This window comes from Lygodium microphyllum, chromosome 1 (genome assembly GCF_053477565.2).
Source record: "Lygodium microphyllum isolate KBCC chromosome 1, Lygodium_microphyllum_v1.1.10, whole genome shotgun sequence".
NCBI classification, from domain to species: Eukaryota; Viridiplantae; Streptophyta; class Polypodiopsida; order Schizaeales; family Lygodiaceae; genus Lygodium; species Lygodium microphyllum.
The window spans coordinates 63,883,427-63,899,587 of record NC_141135.1 but is presented as its reverse complement, the minus strand read 5'-3'; the positions used below and the strand labels follow the sequence as shown (position 1 = coordinate 63,899,587).

The window sequence follows — 16,161 nt, the reverse complement described above, 5'->3', positions numbered from 1 at the left end:
GTACAAAACATGCAAAGATATCCATTAGCCATGTAAACTAGATCCTATCAAATCTTTCCAAGTTGGGAATGCTCATGATTGTACTTGTATAATCATATTTGCAGAAATGTCGAAGCAGCCATCCACTAGCATATCAAGAAGGGCATTTAATAGATCCTCTTTGGGGCATTTTTGGTGAATATTAACAAGTAAAGTCTGTAGCGTATTATACCCATCACCAACAAGTCCACGAAAAGAACTCTGTTCAAAATGCATGCAAGCAAAACTTTTAGAGGCATTGGATGTAACTAGCAAGCTGTTTGACAACAAGAAGAGCAACTTCAAATAGTGATTAAAACTGCTAAATTCAATTTACAGTTGCAGGACCACTGGTATCAAGTCATATTTACCACAAGCAACATTGAGAAAAGTAATAGCTCTGGTCCTTTGTCAAAAGTGGCCAAGAAATGGTACATATCAGACTTCTTTTTTGACAGCTACAATTTTACAGGACCTTGGCTAGACCATCATCGCCTCAAAATGTCTCATGTAACAATTGTGACAAATGTTCAAATAGTGTCCAACTTTGGGTATGCCCATCTATTTTTCTGTGTGTTACATTAGAAGTATTCTTTACTGTGTAGTTAGTATTCCATCCAATATTTTGAAGTGAGAATGAGAGACTGCTTCTTGTTTACAGAGTTCTTTCATGATATCATTTCCATGGTGGATTTGGAACACACAACAAAACCTGAAGAAGCAGATGTGCATTGCAGCACGCTAGCATGAAGAAGGACAACCAAGCCATGAAGTCAAGCACAGCCCACATTTATAAGACATAAGTAGGGAAAATTCAAGAAGAGGAGAGACTAAAGACAAGGCAACATTAGATGTCTCAGAAAAGGTGGCAAGGACAACCAACACATGACATGGACAACATGACTGTCATTTTTCCTTTTCTGAAACTGCAAGTATTTCTTGAGTTTAATACAAAGTCTTTTAAACAGAAATATCCTTCATCCTCTGTCCTTAACCTCACTATTCACGTAAATGTTGGTTTAAGACCAACAAGCTTCACATATTCAAGTCCAGTCAATTTCATACCATTAAGACTGTTGAATAATATGATTAGTGTCAATTGTGCATTCAGCAATATGTGACCAGCATGACTAACACCACCTCGCGGCAGACCCGTTGTGTGATCATTGACTTACGTGGCCCTGATAAAACTCCAGGTGACGGTTTGTGTTGGCAAATTTGTGAGTTATCAACATTAGCCAAATTGGAGCAACTGGACAGATCTGTCAGTAGTAGAGAGTTACAGCAACCAAAGAAAACTGCACCAGCCAGAGCCTGCTGCATTTCTGAAACAACTTGAACCTGTCCACATGTTGAGGCAGCCACAAAAACGGAAGCAATGGCAACCAGAAAAGCTGCACCTTTGAGAAAGAGTATTGGGTCTGTCCAAACAGTGCAGCAGCCAATGGAGCTGCTTTTCACACCTTTGGGCAGCCACAGAGGAAGACGGCTTGAGTTTAACCAATAGAGCCATTTAAGATGTCCAAGAAGCCCTTAGATTGAGGAAAGGGTGATTGAAGCAGAAAGCTCTGCTTTTTTTTAAGAGAGATAGATATCTAAGCTCCAATGAGTGTCCATCTACATCAGCACATATGGAAACTTTGTGATATGAGTAGAGTAGAGGACCACTGACAAGTTTGACCACTTGTGACCCTACTTCCACAAATTAATATCATAATAGGGTTAGCTTCAAACTAGGAGAGACTGAATCCAGTTACACAGCAGTGGATTCTGCTGAGACATGTTTTCAGGCAACATTCATCTTGAAGGAAGAATCGCATTACATTTGCAGGTCATGGGTTAAAGAACCTTCTTCTTTTTTGACTCTGATGCCATCTACTCACTGATGTTTTAAATGATTTGGAGGATGTATTCCTTGGTTGAGGGATTTCAAAGATGAAAGAATTTTGTTTCCATGGGCAAAGAGGGAAGAATTTACCATTTAAAAGGTAAATTCACAAGATCTAGACTTTCGAAGGAGGATACCTTACAGAACACTATATGTTTCTAGAAGTCTACAGAGGAAAATCCAGTGGACATTACAATGGAGATTCTCCTCTCGCAAGGAGAGACTCTAATCCCAAATAGCCCAAGCCACATCCGAGTGTTCATAGAAGTCTTATGGCCCTCCAAGTCTTGTGAGAGCAATTCAAGTCCTTGAGGGCACTAAGCTGCTCGCTATAGGGGCTATCCCAGTCTCACATGGGCCTGCCAGATTCATGGAGTATAATCCTTCAGAACGTTCTAAATATTTCCAAAGGGACTATCCAAACCTAATCCCTGAAGAGCTATCCCAATCCCACATCCAAAGGACTGTGAATGGAGGTCGATAGAGAGGGATTCCTTTGCTCACCTACTCCAGCAGTTGGATCATATTTTTCCTTTATATTGACTGGAGGTTACCACATTTCTGGAGTACTAGAATTTCACATGTTCTATTGTATGTTTTCTTGGTTGTACTATACACATCGCCAGTAAAGGGCCATTAATGAGGTTATGCACTTATGCAACGTTCTTGCTCTCAGCCACCGACACAAAATTAGCTCCAAATTTGGAGTTAATTTCTGAAGATCTATCCCAATCCCACATCTAAAGGACTGCAAATGGAGTTCAATAGGGAGGGAATCATTTGTTTACCTATTCCAGCACATTGGATGCTATTTTCCTTATTGACTGGGGCCTACTACATTTCCGGAGTGCTAGCATTTTGCATGTTTTACTCTATGTTTTCTGATTTGTACCATACAGGTCACCAATAACTGGGCATTAATGAGGCCAAGCACTTATACAACGTTCTTGCTCTCAGCCAAAACCAAATTAACTCCAAATTTGGAGAGAGTATCGAATAAACCCACCCCCATTCACCAGACCATTCAGCTTTCCTATAATCATTCTCTCTGCTATATGACTTGATCTATGCCCTATGTGACCATCCATTAGACCCAAACAAAAAAATCAAAGCTGGACATCAAGAAGAGCATATTGTTACTTGTAGTGATATCAAGAGGATCTTATGGGATATACCAAGGACTTGTAACATTTTGATGGTTTCAAAGTGCAGAACTTCACACCATTTCCATCCTATTTCTTTTGAACAGACCACCAGACTGCTTATTCTGTCAAATGCTCATGCTCATTTCTTCTATCGTACTCTATTATTATCTTGGTGACGATTATCATTGAACTGTCTTGTAACAGATTTTATTTTCTTAGTCCCCATATAGCTCCAGTATTGTCACTTCTTCAAGGTAGGGCCCAATAATCCAGTCTTCCAAGCATTCTCTACTCAGAACAAGTATGTACGTAAGCTACCTCTTGTGTATTCACATTAGACTGTTTGCAGCACAATGTTGAATGAGAAGCTACAAATAGCATGGAGAAGGCCAATAATTAACTCTGAACATAAAATGTGCAGTATCTAACAGAAGATGTGAACCTTTTTGCAATGAAGAATTGACAATTGTAGATACTGAGAGTCCAAAAAGTTTTCAGTAACTTGTAGAGTTGTATTTTTACACACACCTTGGATATCTGATTACCAGCAAGAAGATGCCTTAAAGTCTCGAGGACACTTAGTGATAGCAATTTCCCATCTTCGACTGAGAGGTTTTCATTGAGAAGAGAAACTATATGCACAAAACACTCTCCTTCCCGGAAGAGTCTTTGGTAGTACTGTGAAAAAGCCAACAAGCATAAGACTGCTCAGTTTCACCAAAAAGTCACCACTCTAATTTAACTGACCAAAAGATTTTAGTAGATTTTCCAATCATTTGGAAAATATGCATAAAAGTAAACTCAAAACTGTTATGTAAATAGAATCTTCAGTGAGACAAATTGGACCATCACCTCAGCATCAATTTGAAGAATCTCCTGAATACCATTCAGTAAGTCCATGACGACATTCATATCCTTGGTTTGTCCATTGATGCCAGATTGAGAAAGTGTTTCCAAGTACTTAATGCAAAGCTCCAACTTAGCCTCTTGATCACTTTCAGATATTGGTGGTAACTAGGTGGTCAGCAGGCAGAAGAGAATCAATATTATGGATCTTAGACAATCACACTGCTCTTATCATTGTGAAAAGAAGATTTGTATAAAACATGAAAGATCTTATGCAAATAAAAATAATGCAGGGGAGAAATGCCCTAAAGAGATGTATGAACCTTCATTAGCTCCAGAATGTGTCGTAAAGCAAACTTCCGAGATTCTCCCTCCCATAACAAGTCAAATAAGACTTGTAATATCTTTGTGTTATGTAATGAAACAATCCTTGCTTCCTCTGAGGCCAGCAGATATTCAGCAAAAAGATCAAAAACAGCTTCTCTGGATTGTTTCCATGTTTCTCTGATAGAAGGAAGGTGGGAACTATTACTTCCATCTATCAAGTCAAGTTCATTTGACTGGTTCTCACTTATCTTAAGCATTTTAGTGAACTCCTGCAGCTGCACATCCATGACTTGGGACAGAAGAGTCATTGCATTCAGCTTCTCAAAAGAATGAACAGTTTGATCTGTGGACAGTTGTAGAATCCGGTGCAAACTCTTCACAATCATTGTTGCTACTGTTGGAATGCGAGCACATTGCTCAAGGGCTTCTATTAAAACCTGGCATTCTGGCTATTTATAAAAACAAGACAGACACATTGATTAGGCAGAGCCCTCTTTACACATTAAATCAATGTAAAAAATCCATAGGCAACAAATTCACAAACAACATTCGAAGTTTGGTTGGTCCCTGGGACCTTCACCATGGCTCAGTCATCACTAGTTCTAAAGCCTTACTGTAAGAGTTCCAGCACATTCAGCATACTAAATGCTGCTGCTCAAATCAGCTTCCACATTACATGCAGAAGTGTTTTTGTATCAATTACTACAAGCAAGCAACCTACAAGTGAGCATTGCCTCAACCTGTCTATGAGAGCAATAGAATAAAACCCAACCTGGTCCCAACCAATACACAGAGAGGACGTCCCAACCAACCCTAAAGGACATATCACCCCCTCCCAAAAATAAAAACTGCTACTTGATTCATTGACAAAAGGAATCAAATTACAAACTAGCAATCCTTCACTTAACACCACAGACACTCCTTGAATGTACAGTATATCTGGAAAATAGTTCTGTTGGACTAAGTGAAGCCATAACTTGTGATAACCAAGCACTTCACGCAGCCCCTTCAAGCAGAATACCCATACTTCTGGACTGTGCATATTATAAGACAGAACCATAGATGCACATGGAATCTAAGTAGACATGAAATGAAAATCTAGTCTGACTGGCAAGCAGACTGTCAACATTAGATGACGCATGCAAACTATCAGCATGCATAAAGTGATCAGTCATGCAAAATGCAATGACTGATGCAGCTCCCGAACAGATGCCCTCTATAAATAACCCAATTAATGGCCACGCAACAAACAAAAAAGTACAAGAATGTAGTGGTAGTTTTGCAGTACAAATTCCAAATCACCTCTCCTGCATGAATTATTTTGGTTACATAGATAAAAAGGGGCAACTCATGCTTGATGAAGAAACAGTAGAATTTCCACATGGCACATGCCTAATCCAGTATCCCATGCTATGCGCTATGGCACTATGGAATGAGCTGTGAAGAGCAAACGTGTTCCCTTGATCCTCCCAGAAGCCTTCATCGGCGATCGTTTTTATTTTTTTCAGACTATATTTATCAAATCACATGCAGTAGTAGACGAGATCAGCATATATGCCTAGTGAAAAATTCTGTTCATTCAATGTGCAGACTAAATTAATCAAATCATATGGAGCAGTGGGGAGTAACAAAATAGCAATTTGACGAAATGAATTACCACATTGTCATGACTGTTACTGCTTGTTGCAACAAGCTCCACAAAGGAGATCACTTCAATACGAAGAGGCTCAGAATCAAAATCTTCTTGATTCTGGACAATATGTTGTGTAGAGGATTTTCCAAACCTCATTTCAAAGTAAAAGAAATGTTTGGAAAACATAACCTCCCAAAGTCCCTCTTCACGAAATATGGAAAGCACCGCTGGGAAAAAGTCCAGCATTTTCTTGAAAACAAAAAGCATATAGTGCTGCAATGTTGTGGAGTGCAATCTGTTTGTCAAAATCCATAAAGGCCCATGGTGGCTTGTCAGCAAGAATAAGTATATAAGCATTAACTGTCAGACAGCTAGTTCCTCTGTGACGTTAAATATCCTGAAGAACTATTCCTTATTTATGTTAGATCTAGCAGAGAACAAGCTTTCACAAAGGAAACAAGCACAATCATATGTAACAGATATGCACTCTACCTGTAAGCTGGTGAGCTTTCACTGAAGAAAGAAACAGACCCGTGTGTTTGAAATATTCCAAGTAAAACCTTCGTTATCCATCTCATAGCGAGTTCCCAATAGGAACCTGTTGAACTCATACCATCATAACTACCAACTAAACTGCCAGCAAAGCTATGTATGTCACCAGTAGGAGCAACAAATGAGCAGAGAACTCTGCATAGCTGTGCAACTCCTGAATTCCAACCTTGAAGGTTATCATCATAATCAACTACAAAAGTCTGTTCTACCTGAGAATGAACAAAGTTGAATTAAAGACTGTAAAACATCAATAGACAGCTATTTTTCAAGGTTAATGCAACAACCCCAAAACGTGCAGACATCAACTTACTTGCGAATCCTTTGATGGTGAAACAAAAGCTGCATAAAATATTGTCTCTGCAAAAGTTTCAGCTGATCCCTTGTCAAGAAGATACTGTAAACTGTTAAAATTTCGATAGCTGAAAGTATCAAATTAAGGTCCCAAAACTTCAAGCTCGGCAATCACATCAGAAAACAGACAAGTTTCAAGTGATTAAACATTAATCTGAAGGTTGATTAGCTAAAAACAAACGCCAATCGGATTGGCACCACAAATGGTCATTTGCACCACAAATAGTCATTTGCAAACATCTAAAAACAAACGCCAATCTGATTGGCACCACAAATGGTCATTTGCAAACATCTGAACTACATGCAGAGTCCATAAAGCCTACTCTCGTGTGCCTAAACTATGTATGAAGCAGTTCATCTCAACAAAGCCTGCATAGAATGCTTATTCAAGTGCAACTAACTGGGATCAGATGTGAATACAACTAAATAAGTAGATCATAGATGATAATTGCAACTTACCACCTGCAGTCAAATGAATATGTAGCTGTCAAATAACCTGTTTAACACCCCCTGCATTTTCAGAAACTCAAAAGCCCCAAGGATTCACAGCACATTCAAAAATGGAATAGCATAAATTTGAAACGTTGAGAGCTTCTAATTCAGTTGCAGTAGATTCTCTAAACCCTATGGACCTATGGCCAATAACCAGTACCTTAGAAACTGCAATCATCATTTAATACAATTGTCACTTGGTGCAGGGTTGTTAGTTCAGTTGTAGTAGATTCTATAAGCGCTACACTGTTATCTGTACAGTTTACATGCTTATCTCATCTGCTAGTTTTCAGCCCTATCACTGAGTCAATCGAGGGTGTCAAAAGATGATGTATCAGCCAAACAGTAGGGTTTGCGGGGAGGAACACAGAGTGAACTCAGCAAACATGGAGAAGAGAAGGGAAGAGAGAAGAAACTCTAATGAATGGAATGATGAAGATCTGAATCATGGAGTGAATGTGATACAAGGGAACAAGGGTGCCGTAGCACAAGGAAGACAATGAAGACAGCCACGAACCACGAACCACAATGTCCTCCTAAAGGGGTGTGAGGACAGTGGAGAGGCTGGAGAGAAGTGGTGATGGACTGAATGAATCAACCGTAAGGAATGAATGAGAAAGCGGCCTATAAATAGACAGAGTCAGTCTAGGATGGCACCACTTTTTGGGGCTGCAAACCCTGAACGCAAAACGCAAAAACGCAGAAACGCAAACTACAGGTGAAGGGTGAAGGGTTTCTCAACACCCCCTCTCAAGCCCAAAAAGGGGAAGAAGAGAAGAGTGAGGTGGAGACGGAATGCTACATGCAGAAGAATGTTCATGTAGCAAGTGCCACTTGGACAGTGTCCCTCTTGGGGAAATTGTTCACTTGCCCAAGCAACCTAGTACAAAGATGACAATATCATGCAATGCATAGGAGGAATGTCGGACTTTGTGTGATGCTGAGAACCACAAGGATATGCCCATACTCGATTTCGGGAGTTGGCTCCATACTAACCAAGTGACCAAGGCAAGAAGAAGAGGAGGAAGAAGATGTAAAGGATCCCTAAGATCCAAGATTTCCACCTGAAATGTAACTTGTAGTAAAGAACAGTACACAGAGTGAACTGGAGAACCCGAAACTCAACCTCGGGAGAGAAGCCACTAGCTCCATGCATGCATGCAAGGAGGAATACAAAGGCCTTGTCAGCAAGTCGTCGCTAAACCTCCAAGGCCCCGATCTAGGTAGATCCTTGAGATCCTGGGTATCAATAGGTGAGATGACCACTAGAAGGAAGCCACCCCATATAAGGGTAGAAGAAGAAGGTAAATGGCCTCTGCCAGGGTGTGCAAAGGATTGAGCAGTGGGTGGGGATCCCCTTTGAAACTGGAGAAATAGGAGCCCCCTTTGAAGTCGCAGTAGATATAGATGTCCCCTAGGAGGGCAAAGAAAGATCAGCCCCCTCTGAATTCTCCTCTCAGGTAGATAGGGAATCCAAAAACTCATGGATCACGGACTCCCAAATGTCTCAGGATGAAGGAAGTGTCATTGGTCGTGCGGAAGAAGGTATGTGGGGTGGTGAAGAACTCCCAAAGGTGGCCTCTCGAACTGAGTAGGCAAGGGTGAAGGGTGGGGCTCAAACTAAGCAATGAGTGGGTAGCAGTCGTTGCTTCTCAATGGAGCAGAGCGGGAAGCCGAAGAAGAGGAAGGAGTCGAGCAACCAATGTCTCTCGAAGGAGCGGAGTGACGAGAAGACGGTATCAAACAATCACTATCTCTTGATGGACTGGACTGCAAAACCGCGGGCCGTAGTAGCCACTGTCTCTTCAAGAGGTCATAGTGCCAATTGATCCTCCATGTGCTTGAAAGGACTTAGTGCGCATTGGATGTATCTTATTGCCTTGAGCATAGTACTCTGATAGACGATGCAGAATGATCTCTGTGTCCCAAAAGGAGAGGTGGCACAAGGAGTGCCTGGTGGAAGACGTATATACTCCGGGAGGGTGGGGAGCAAATGTCAAAGTCGGTAGGCATCGGTGGTGTGTCTGGTGATGCCACAGTAGAAGCACCCAGTAGTCTGGCCATATGTTGATAAAGAAGCCATGGGTACCAGCATGCCTTGCTCAAGAAGGAAGAGGCGGAAGAGGTCAGCCACGAACCACAAACCGCAATGTCCGCCTCAAGGGGAGTGAGGGCAGTGTGAAACACGAACCACAATGTCCACCGCAAGGGGGTGGAAGGGCTGGAAGTGAGCTGCCAGTGGGAGGAGGATGCTACCAACAGTAAGAGGTTACAACTGGTAGAAAAACGCAAGCGAGGAGAGAGAAATACTAAAACCGCAGGTTGCAAGAGAGAGAAAACAGCAAACACAGGCTGCAAGAGGAAAAAACTAAAAACGCACGAAAAACCAGCAACACCAATCAGTATGCTGAAATCAGCTCCGAACAATGTGTGGTAGCCTGGAAACGGGCACGAGACTATTGTAGACGGCAATGGCCAGCTTGGACTGCGATGTCCTCCATGTCCGGGGTGTAGGCAACAAGCTGAAATACCTGAAATCTGCAAAAACGAGATTGTTTTCTGAATGAAGAGTGACCAGCAACAGCCGCTCTACTGTAAACAGCTGCGAACTATGGGTGAAAGGCTGGAAACAAGCACCAGACCGTAGATGACAACAAGGGACAGCTGAGACTACGATGTCCTCCACAAAAGGGATATGGGCACAACAAGCTGAAAACACATGAAACCTACAACAACGAGATTTTGATGCAGCGGAAGAAGAAGAGAAGTGGATGTTGGAACCCACCACCAGTCTTTGCCATCACTGGAGTGGAGGATCTTTGCGCTATTTAAGCACATCCAACTCTGATACCTTGTCAAAAGATGACGTACCAACAAGACAGTAGGGTTTGTGGGAAGGAACACAGAGTGAACTTGGCAAACATGGAGAAGAGAAGAGAAGAGAGAAGAAACTCTGATGAATGGAATGATGAAGATCTGAATCATGGAGTAAATGTGATACAAGGGAACAAGGGTGCCGTAGCACAAGGAAGACAATAAAGACAGCCACAAACCACGAACCACAATGTCCTCATTAAAGGGTGTGAGGGCACTGGAGAGGCTGGAGAGAAGAGGTGACGGACGGAATGAATCAGCCGTAAGGAATGAATGAGAGAGAGGCCTATAAATAGGCAGAGTCAGTCTAGGATGGCGCCCCTTTTTGGGGCTGCAAACCCAAAACGCAAAATACAAAAACACAAACTGCGGATGAAGGGTGAAGGGTTTCTCAACAGAGGGGCATTAGAGATCTCTAACACTTTTGTCCTTTAGTCTGGAGTGACGAGTCTGCACATCTTTTTCTCTCTCTAAATATACAACCTAGTGTGCCTCTCTTTTTCTCATTTTAGCCCCAAATACCACATGGTGTGTTTGGATCACCCTCTCTCTCTCAGCAACACCCTCACTAATTTTTTCCCGATAAAAGAAAATTCTATTGATAAGTCTCCTCTAGATAATGTATCCCAAGCCAAAGTATAGTATACGAACAGCCCTGTAACGGATTTACAAAGGCCCAAATAAAAAACCAACCAGCAGGTCTGAAGTGTAAAACCATATGTGGCTGAAATTCAAAGAAGGTGCCAAAATCCTAAATGTTGAGAAAAGCATCTCTCCTCCTCATTATCTTGAAGCTGCCCTGTATACTCTCCCATCTCCCACAAAGAAGTAAGGACAGCAGTCTCTGTCCACATCCTTGGGAGCATGGTTGCCTTTGTACGACGTATGCACAGGTTCGTACCGTACGGTTCGTACATATGGTACCGTATGAATTCATACCATATTTTTGGTGCTTTTTTGCCACCCATCCTACAGAAAAAAACCAGTTATGCTGCACGATTTTGGAGCATTTTTGCAGGGGCCCAAGGTAGCGTTTGGCAAAAAGAGACAGGTTGTGGACTTGGGGCTCATTTGCACACTCTAAGCTCTCTCAAGTCTCACTTTCTCCTCAAGACTCATCGCCGTCCTCTTGTCTTCAAGCATCAACCTACCACCCTCGCTATTCAAGCATCATTTCCTCTTCCCCCCATCCCCTTCCTCTTCATTATTCTTCCAAGTTTCCCCTATCCCCTCCCTCTTGAAGCATCATCTCCCCACCCCATCCCTCTTGGGACTTCAAGCCTCTAAAGTTCTCCCTCTTGGGTCTTCAAGCCTCTAAAGCTCTCACTCTCTTCTCTTCCTCCCATACCCTCCCTCTTCGAGCATCATCGTGATCACCGATCGCAATGACGAGCCTCGACTCTCTTCTCTCTGTCGTACCTTGCCTTGACACTTTAGAAGTCATCATGACACACGAGAAGCATGAGGCCCTCAACTTGCATGCCATCCATGTGGAGGACACAAAGAAGTTCCGACTCCCACCATTGGAGATACAAGCATTGTGGGAAGCACTACACAAGTAGTGCGACCCGCCTTCTTCAACATCTTTCCAAGATTGATGAGGCTAGAGAGTTTTTCTCTCGTTAAACTTGCTTTGACTTCGGCATATAATCTAGAAGGCAACGGGAAGTGCGAAAGAGGCCATCTACCGATTTTGAAAGCCTTGGCCAAAGCATGTGGTGAACGGGTTCGAGAGTGGCCTAGGTTATTGCCTTATGCCTTATGGGCTGATCACACTACTTTGCGATGTATCGTAAGCATGGCATGCTTGAGTTGAAGAAGCCTTCTTCAACTCGCTTTACTTATATATGGTTGCTATTGGAGCGCCTTTATGAGGTGTGATCCACCCTACGCCAAACAATGGGGTCCACTCCATGGAATAGGTAGGATGATCATAAGACAAAGGAGGCGAAAGCCATACAACACTTGTGCCTCAATGAGCAATTTTGGTAGAGAGTCCATGGGATTGTGATTTCCGTGACTCCTTTTTATAGGGTGTTACGTATGAGTGGTTGCGAGGGGTCCACCATGGGCCTTCTCATTCACTTCTTTACAGTAGCATTGGTGGAGGCACGAGCTTGCACAATGATCATGGAGTCATAGTGTGCACACATCATTGACATAGCAGAGAAGAGATGGGCATGGATGCATAAGCCTATCCATGGACTTGCAGCACTATTACATCCGGCCTACAAGTCTCTAGTAGTCATGGATGATAGAGAGCTCCGTTCTGACCACCTTGCATATCTCATCATGCAGTCCCCCTGGATGACCACAACAAAGTTCTAGAAAAGCTTGGATGCTATGCAGATCAGAGAGGGTGTGTGGCTTTGCTTCTCCCACTTGTTGGAGAAGAGAGCCACTTGTGAAGCCTCTCTTTCGGAGAGTGGAATTTTGGATATGTGCTGCAAACTCTTCAGCCCTCAGCCATAAGATTCCTTGCTTAGGATTGCTCTTCGAGTGCATGTGAGAGAAATTGGAGTGCCTATTCTCTCATTCACATGACGATACGCAATCGGCTTAGCACACAACACTTAGTAACCAGCATCCAAGCGTAGGGCTCCAATACAATTCTATATTGACATCCGAAGTGTCTCATAGGCCTCGTACCATCATGAATTCCTTTTGTTAGTGATGATAATTCGTCCATCCCTATAAACAGCCCACTTTCCCTCTTTGCGAGCCTCCAATACCTTGGGCATATGTTCTCTTCGATGCACTATTTTTGTTGGGGCAAGGTCCTCATCTAATTAAATCTTCTCACCCTTGAGGGCTCTCCTTAACGAAATGAAAAAGGCAGGAATAATCTGAGCGCAAAGAGGTCATAGAAGTCATCTTTCCCATAATCCACCAACAAGTTCATATCCAGTGTTGAGTCGCCGAGAACCACACATGGGAAACAAAATTCCACATCTGTCTCGCAACAAGGCAAGAGACAGAGATGAAGCACTGTCTCATCACATGTAGTGCAAAATACACATCGACCAACAGAGATCTTGTGAGCATGCAGCACATCCCGAGTAGGAAGAGCCCCAATGAGCAACCTCCACATGAACACTTTACCCTAATACGGAACCTTAGATTTCCAAAGCTAGAGGAATCTATCGTGCCACTTATTTTTGCTATCCTGAATATGCCATACTTATTAGCCTTACCTCTGACCCATCTCTTGGCCTCCACCATCTGATGATATACCTGATTAGCTGACCTTTTCTCAAAATCATCAGGAATCACAAACATCCAATCACACCAGGGAGACAGTGGTTGTAACGCAGGCAAAGGATAGAACCTCGAAAGTCTATCCTATATGGCCGACCAAATATCATGATATCCTCTAGGCACCCGAATATGCCTACGAATATGCCGAAAAGAATAAAGACGGGCCTGCCCACAAATGACACCATCACGGACTATCTGTAACCCCAAATGAGCCATCCGATTGAACTTGTCTCGATGCAAATCTTTATCAGGCCAATCCAACAACCTGGAAGTAGCCAGTACTTCACCTTGCAAGGAATTCTTCTCATTACAAAAATCAAGAGGGCACCAAACTGCAAAACTCAGCATTGCCTGCCAAGATGCGACTATATGACAAAGGAGAAAAGACTAGGAGACCTTAATAGATCTTGTGGAGTTAAGCACATGCCACCAAGAAGCATGAATAACCGTGCTACCATGAGAAATGCCAATCCTTTCTATAAAAAATTTTGCAATATCTGTCTAAGATAACTCTCTACACATGATGCCTGCAGAAGAGCTATCTCAAAGTAACCATATGAAAATTAACATACGAAAGAACTACTTCCTCCATCCTTTTAGGTGTAGTCACATGTTGCCACAAAATCCACACCCAGTCCAAGAGATTTCCTTTCTTTTTCCATAACATGAATCAGATAGGCTGAACCAATTCCAAAAGAGACTTCTTCGTCCAAGAAAGCAATGGCAGGAAAAGTCTCACATGTAGAGGCGAGCCTTGAGATTTCTAGTACATAAACCGATTATGAATACACGATGACAACCAATCCAACAAGGTACGGGGAGCTACCTCCACACCAATAGGATAACCCAAGTGTCTAGTTATATTTCCCTTAGGAATCACTATACCATGCCAGCCCAAAGCCTGCAAATCATTTTCCGTACAAGAAAGTAGTGAAGATTTCTGAGCATTAATATGAAGTCTCAAAGCCATAGCAAAAACCACGAAACCATTGCCCGATTAACATTCGTGCAATCAGTCTTAAGAAACATAAAGGAATCATTTGTCAAAAATTGTCCCACAATTTGGGCCCCAATGGGCAGAGACAAACCAACAATCTCACCTTGATCGGCCAGCATGTCCAACAATGAAAGCATCGGGGGAGTGACTAAAGCAAACAACAAAGAGCTGAGAGAGCAGCCTTGCTGAAGAGACTGAGATAAGGCAATTTCATCAATGATCCCTCCATTAAGTGCAATACGAGCCACTGCCCCCTTACTGATAGTATCCACAAGAGAAACCGTACGTGGCCCAAAACCCATTGTGAACACTAGCTGCCTCAAAAAAGACCAGCTTACATGATCAAATGCATTTCAATATCAAGTTGAAGCATAACAACCTGCTGGCCTAAAGCTTTTGCATAGTCAATTCCCAGTTGAACATTCGAAATGTTATGCATTATATTCCGGCCCTTGATAAGACCGTATTGACGTTGATGAACCAAATGAGGAAATACTTTCTGCAATCTGTTCACAATGATTTTGGAGAAGATTTTATATAAAGAACCCATAACAAAGATGGGTCTCCATTGTTTCAAAGAGGTTGGACAAGGAACCTTAGGCAATAACCGAATGACTACAATCTTCCAATCTAAAGGCATGTCACCAGAATTCCACACTTGCTTGCAGAGGCGAGTCAACAGATCCTTAAGCTATTCAACATGGGCTAAAAACAACTCATTAGGAAGCCCACCCCAACCAAGGCTTTTCCTTTGAGGCAAATGGGACAGCACCTCTTCCACTTCATCCTCCGAAATATCAGCCTCCGTTAAATCAACCCATTCTGGTAAAACCTAGTTACTAATCAAATCACAAATGTATCTACGGGCAGAGTGAACAACATCAGAAAGAATCTCTTACGGGCCCCACAATGATTTATAAAAATCAACACACATCTGAATGATGGATGCAGGATATGTCACCATAACACCTTGCTCATTCTTCAAACGCACAATATTTTCCTGAGCGTATCTCTTATGCAAGCGAGCAAAGAATTGATGAGATTGACAATTATTGTTGTGTAAAGCTTCTGCTCTAGACAGCAATTTGTATTTAGCATATTCCTCTTCTTGCAAAGTTTGAACTCTGCCTTTCAACCATTCAATGCATGTAAGCAAGTCATCAGTAATATCCCCCGACTAACACAGGGACAACGAATGGGCCAACAAAGATTGTGCATGCTGCAATTTAGCGCGTAAAGAGAAACCATGCTGAATAGCATACTATCAGAATAACGCACACGCATTATCTCTAAAAACAGCCCATGCTTCCATCCCTTTAAATAGAACCCTGGAGCAAAATGAATCAATTAATTGTTGAGTACATTCCAAAAACTGATTTTGCAGCAGAAAGGATTGATTAAAACGAAGAGGCAAACGAGCTAGGAGAGCCTTATAGGCATGAACACGACAGTGTGTCATTTCCAGGATCAAAGGGTAGTGGTCAGACAAAACATGCTGTCGCTCCACCCAAATATCAATGACTGCAGGAAGGAAAGAATCACTCTGACAAATATAGATCTTGTCCAGTTTGGCCCATGTGTTTGGATGCTGAGAGAATGATAAGTATATCCTGACGCAAAGGGATGCATCCAAGACCACATGTCTTGTTTCAAAGACACAGCTACTAGAGCATCCCAAGCATGTCACTGAGGACCATCCATAACCGAGTGTTGTGAAGCCATCTAATCCACAGATGTACAAGCATTAAAATCACCCATAACTAAGCCTTGACGAGCCATG

At 42.4% G+C, this 16,161-nt stretch overlaps 1 protein-coding gene across 5 annotated transcripts in view; it reads right to left on the bottom strand.

Annotated features, from left to right (window-relative positions):
* Positions 1–16,161, bottom strand: part of LOC148041196 (binding protein) — a 192,379-nt gene that overhangs the window by 98,746 nt on the left and 77,472 nt on the right. For all 5 annotated transcript variants that reach the window (XM_087677825.1, XM_087677850.1, XM_087677834.1 and 2 more), the window contains 7 exons: positions 6,720–6,828; positions 6,350–6,618; positions 5,882–6,152; positions 4,221–4,673; positions 3,904–4,065; positions 3,580–3,729; positions 85–240 (listed from right to left, as the gene is read on the bottom strand). In XM_087677825.1, the coding sequence (XP_087533951.1) occupies positions 85–240; positions 3,580–3,729; positions 3,904–4,065; positions 4,221–4,673; positions 5,882–6,152; positions 6,350–6,618; positions 6,720–6,828 (1,570 nt within the window). The remainder of the gene's footprint in view (positions 1–84; positions 241–3,579; positions 3,730–3,903; positions 4,066–4,220; positions 4,674–5,881; positions 6,153–6,349; positions 6,619–6,719; positions 6,829–16,161) is intronic.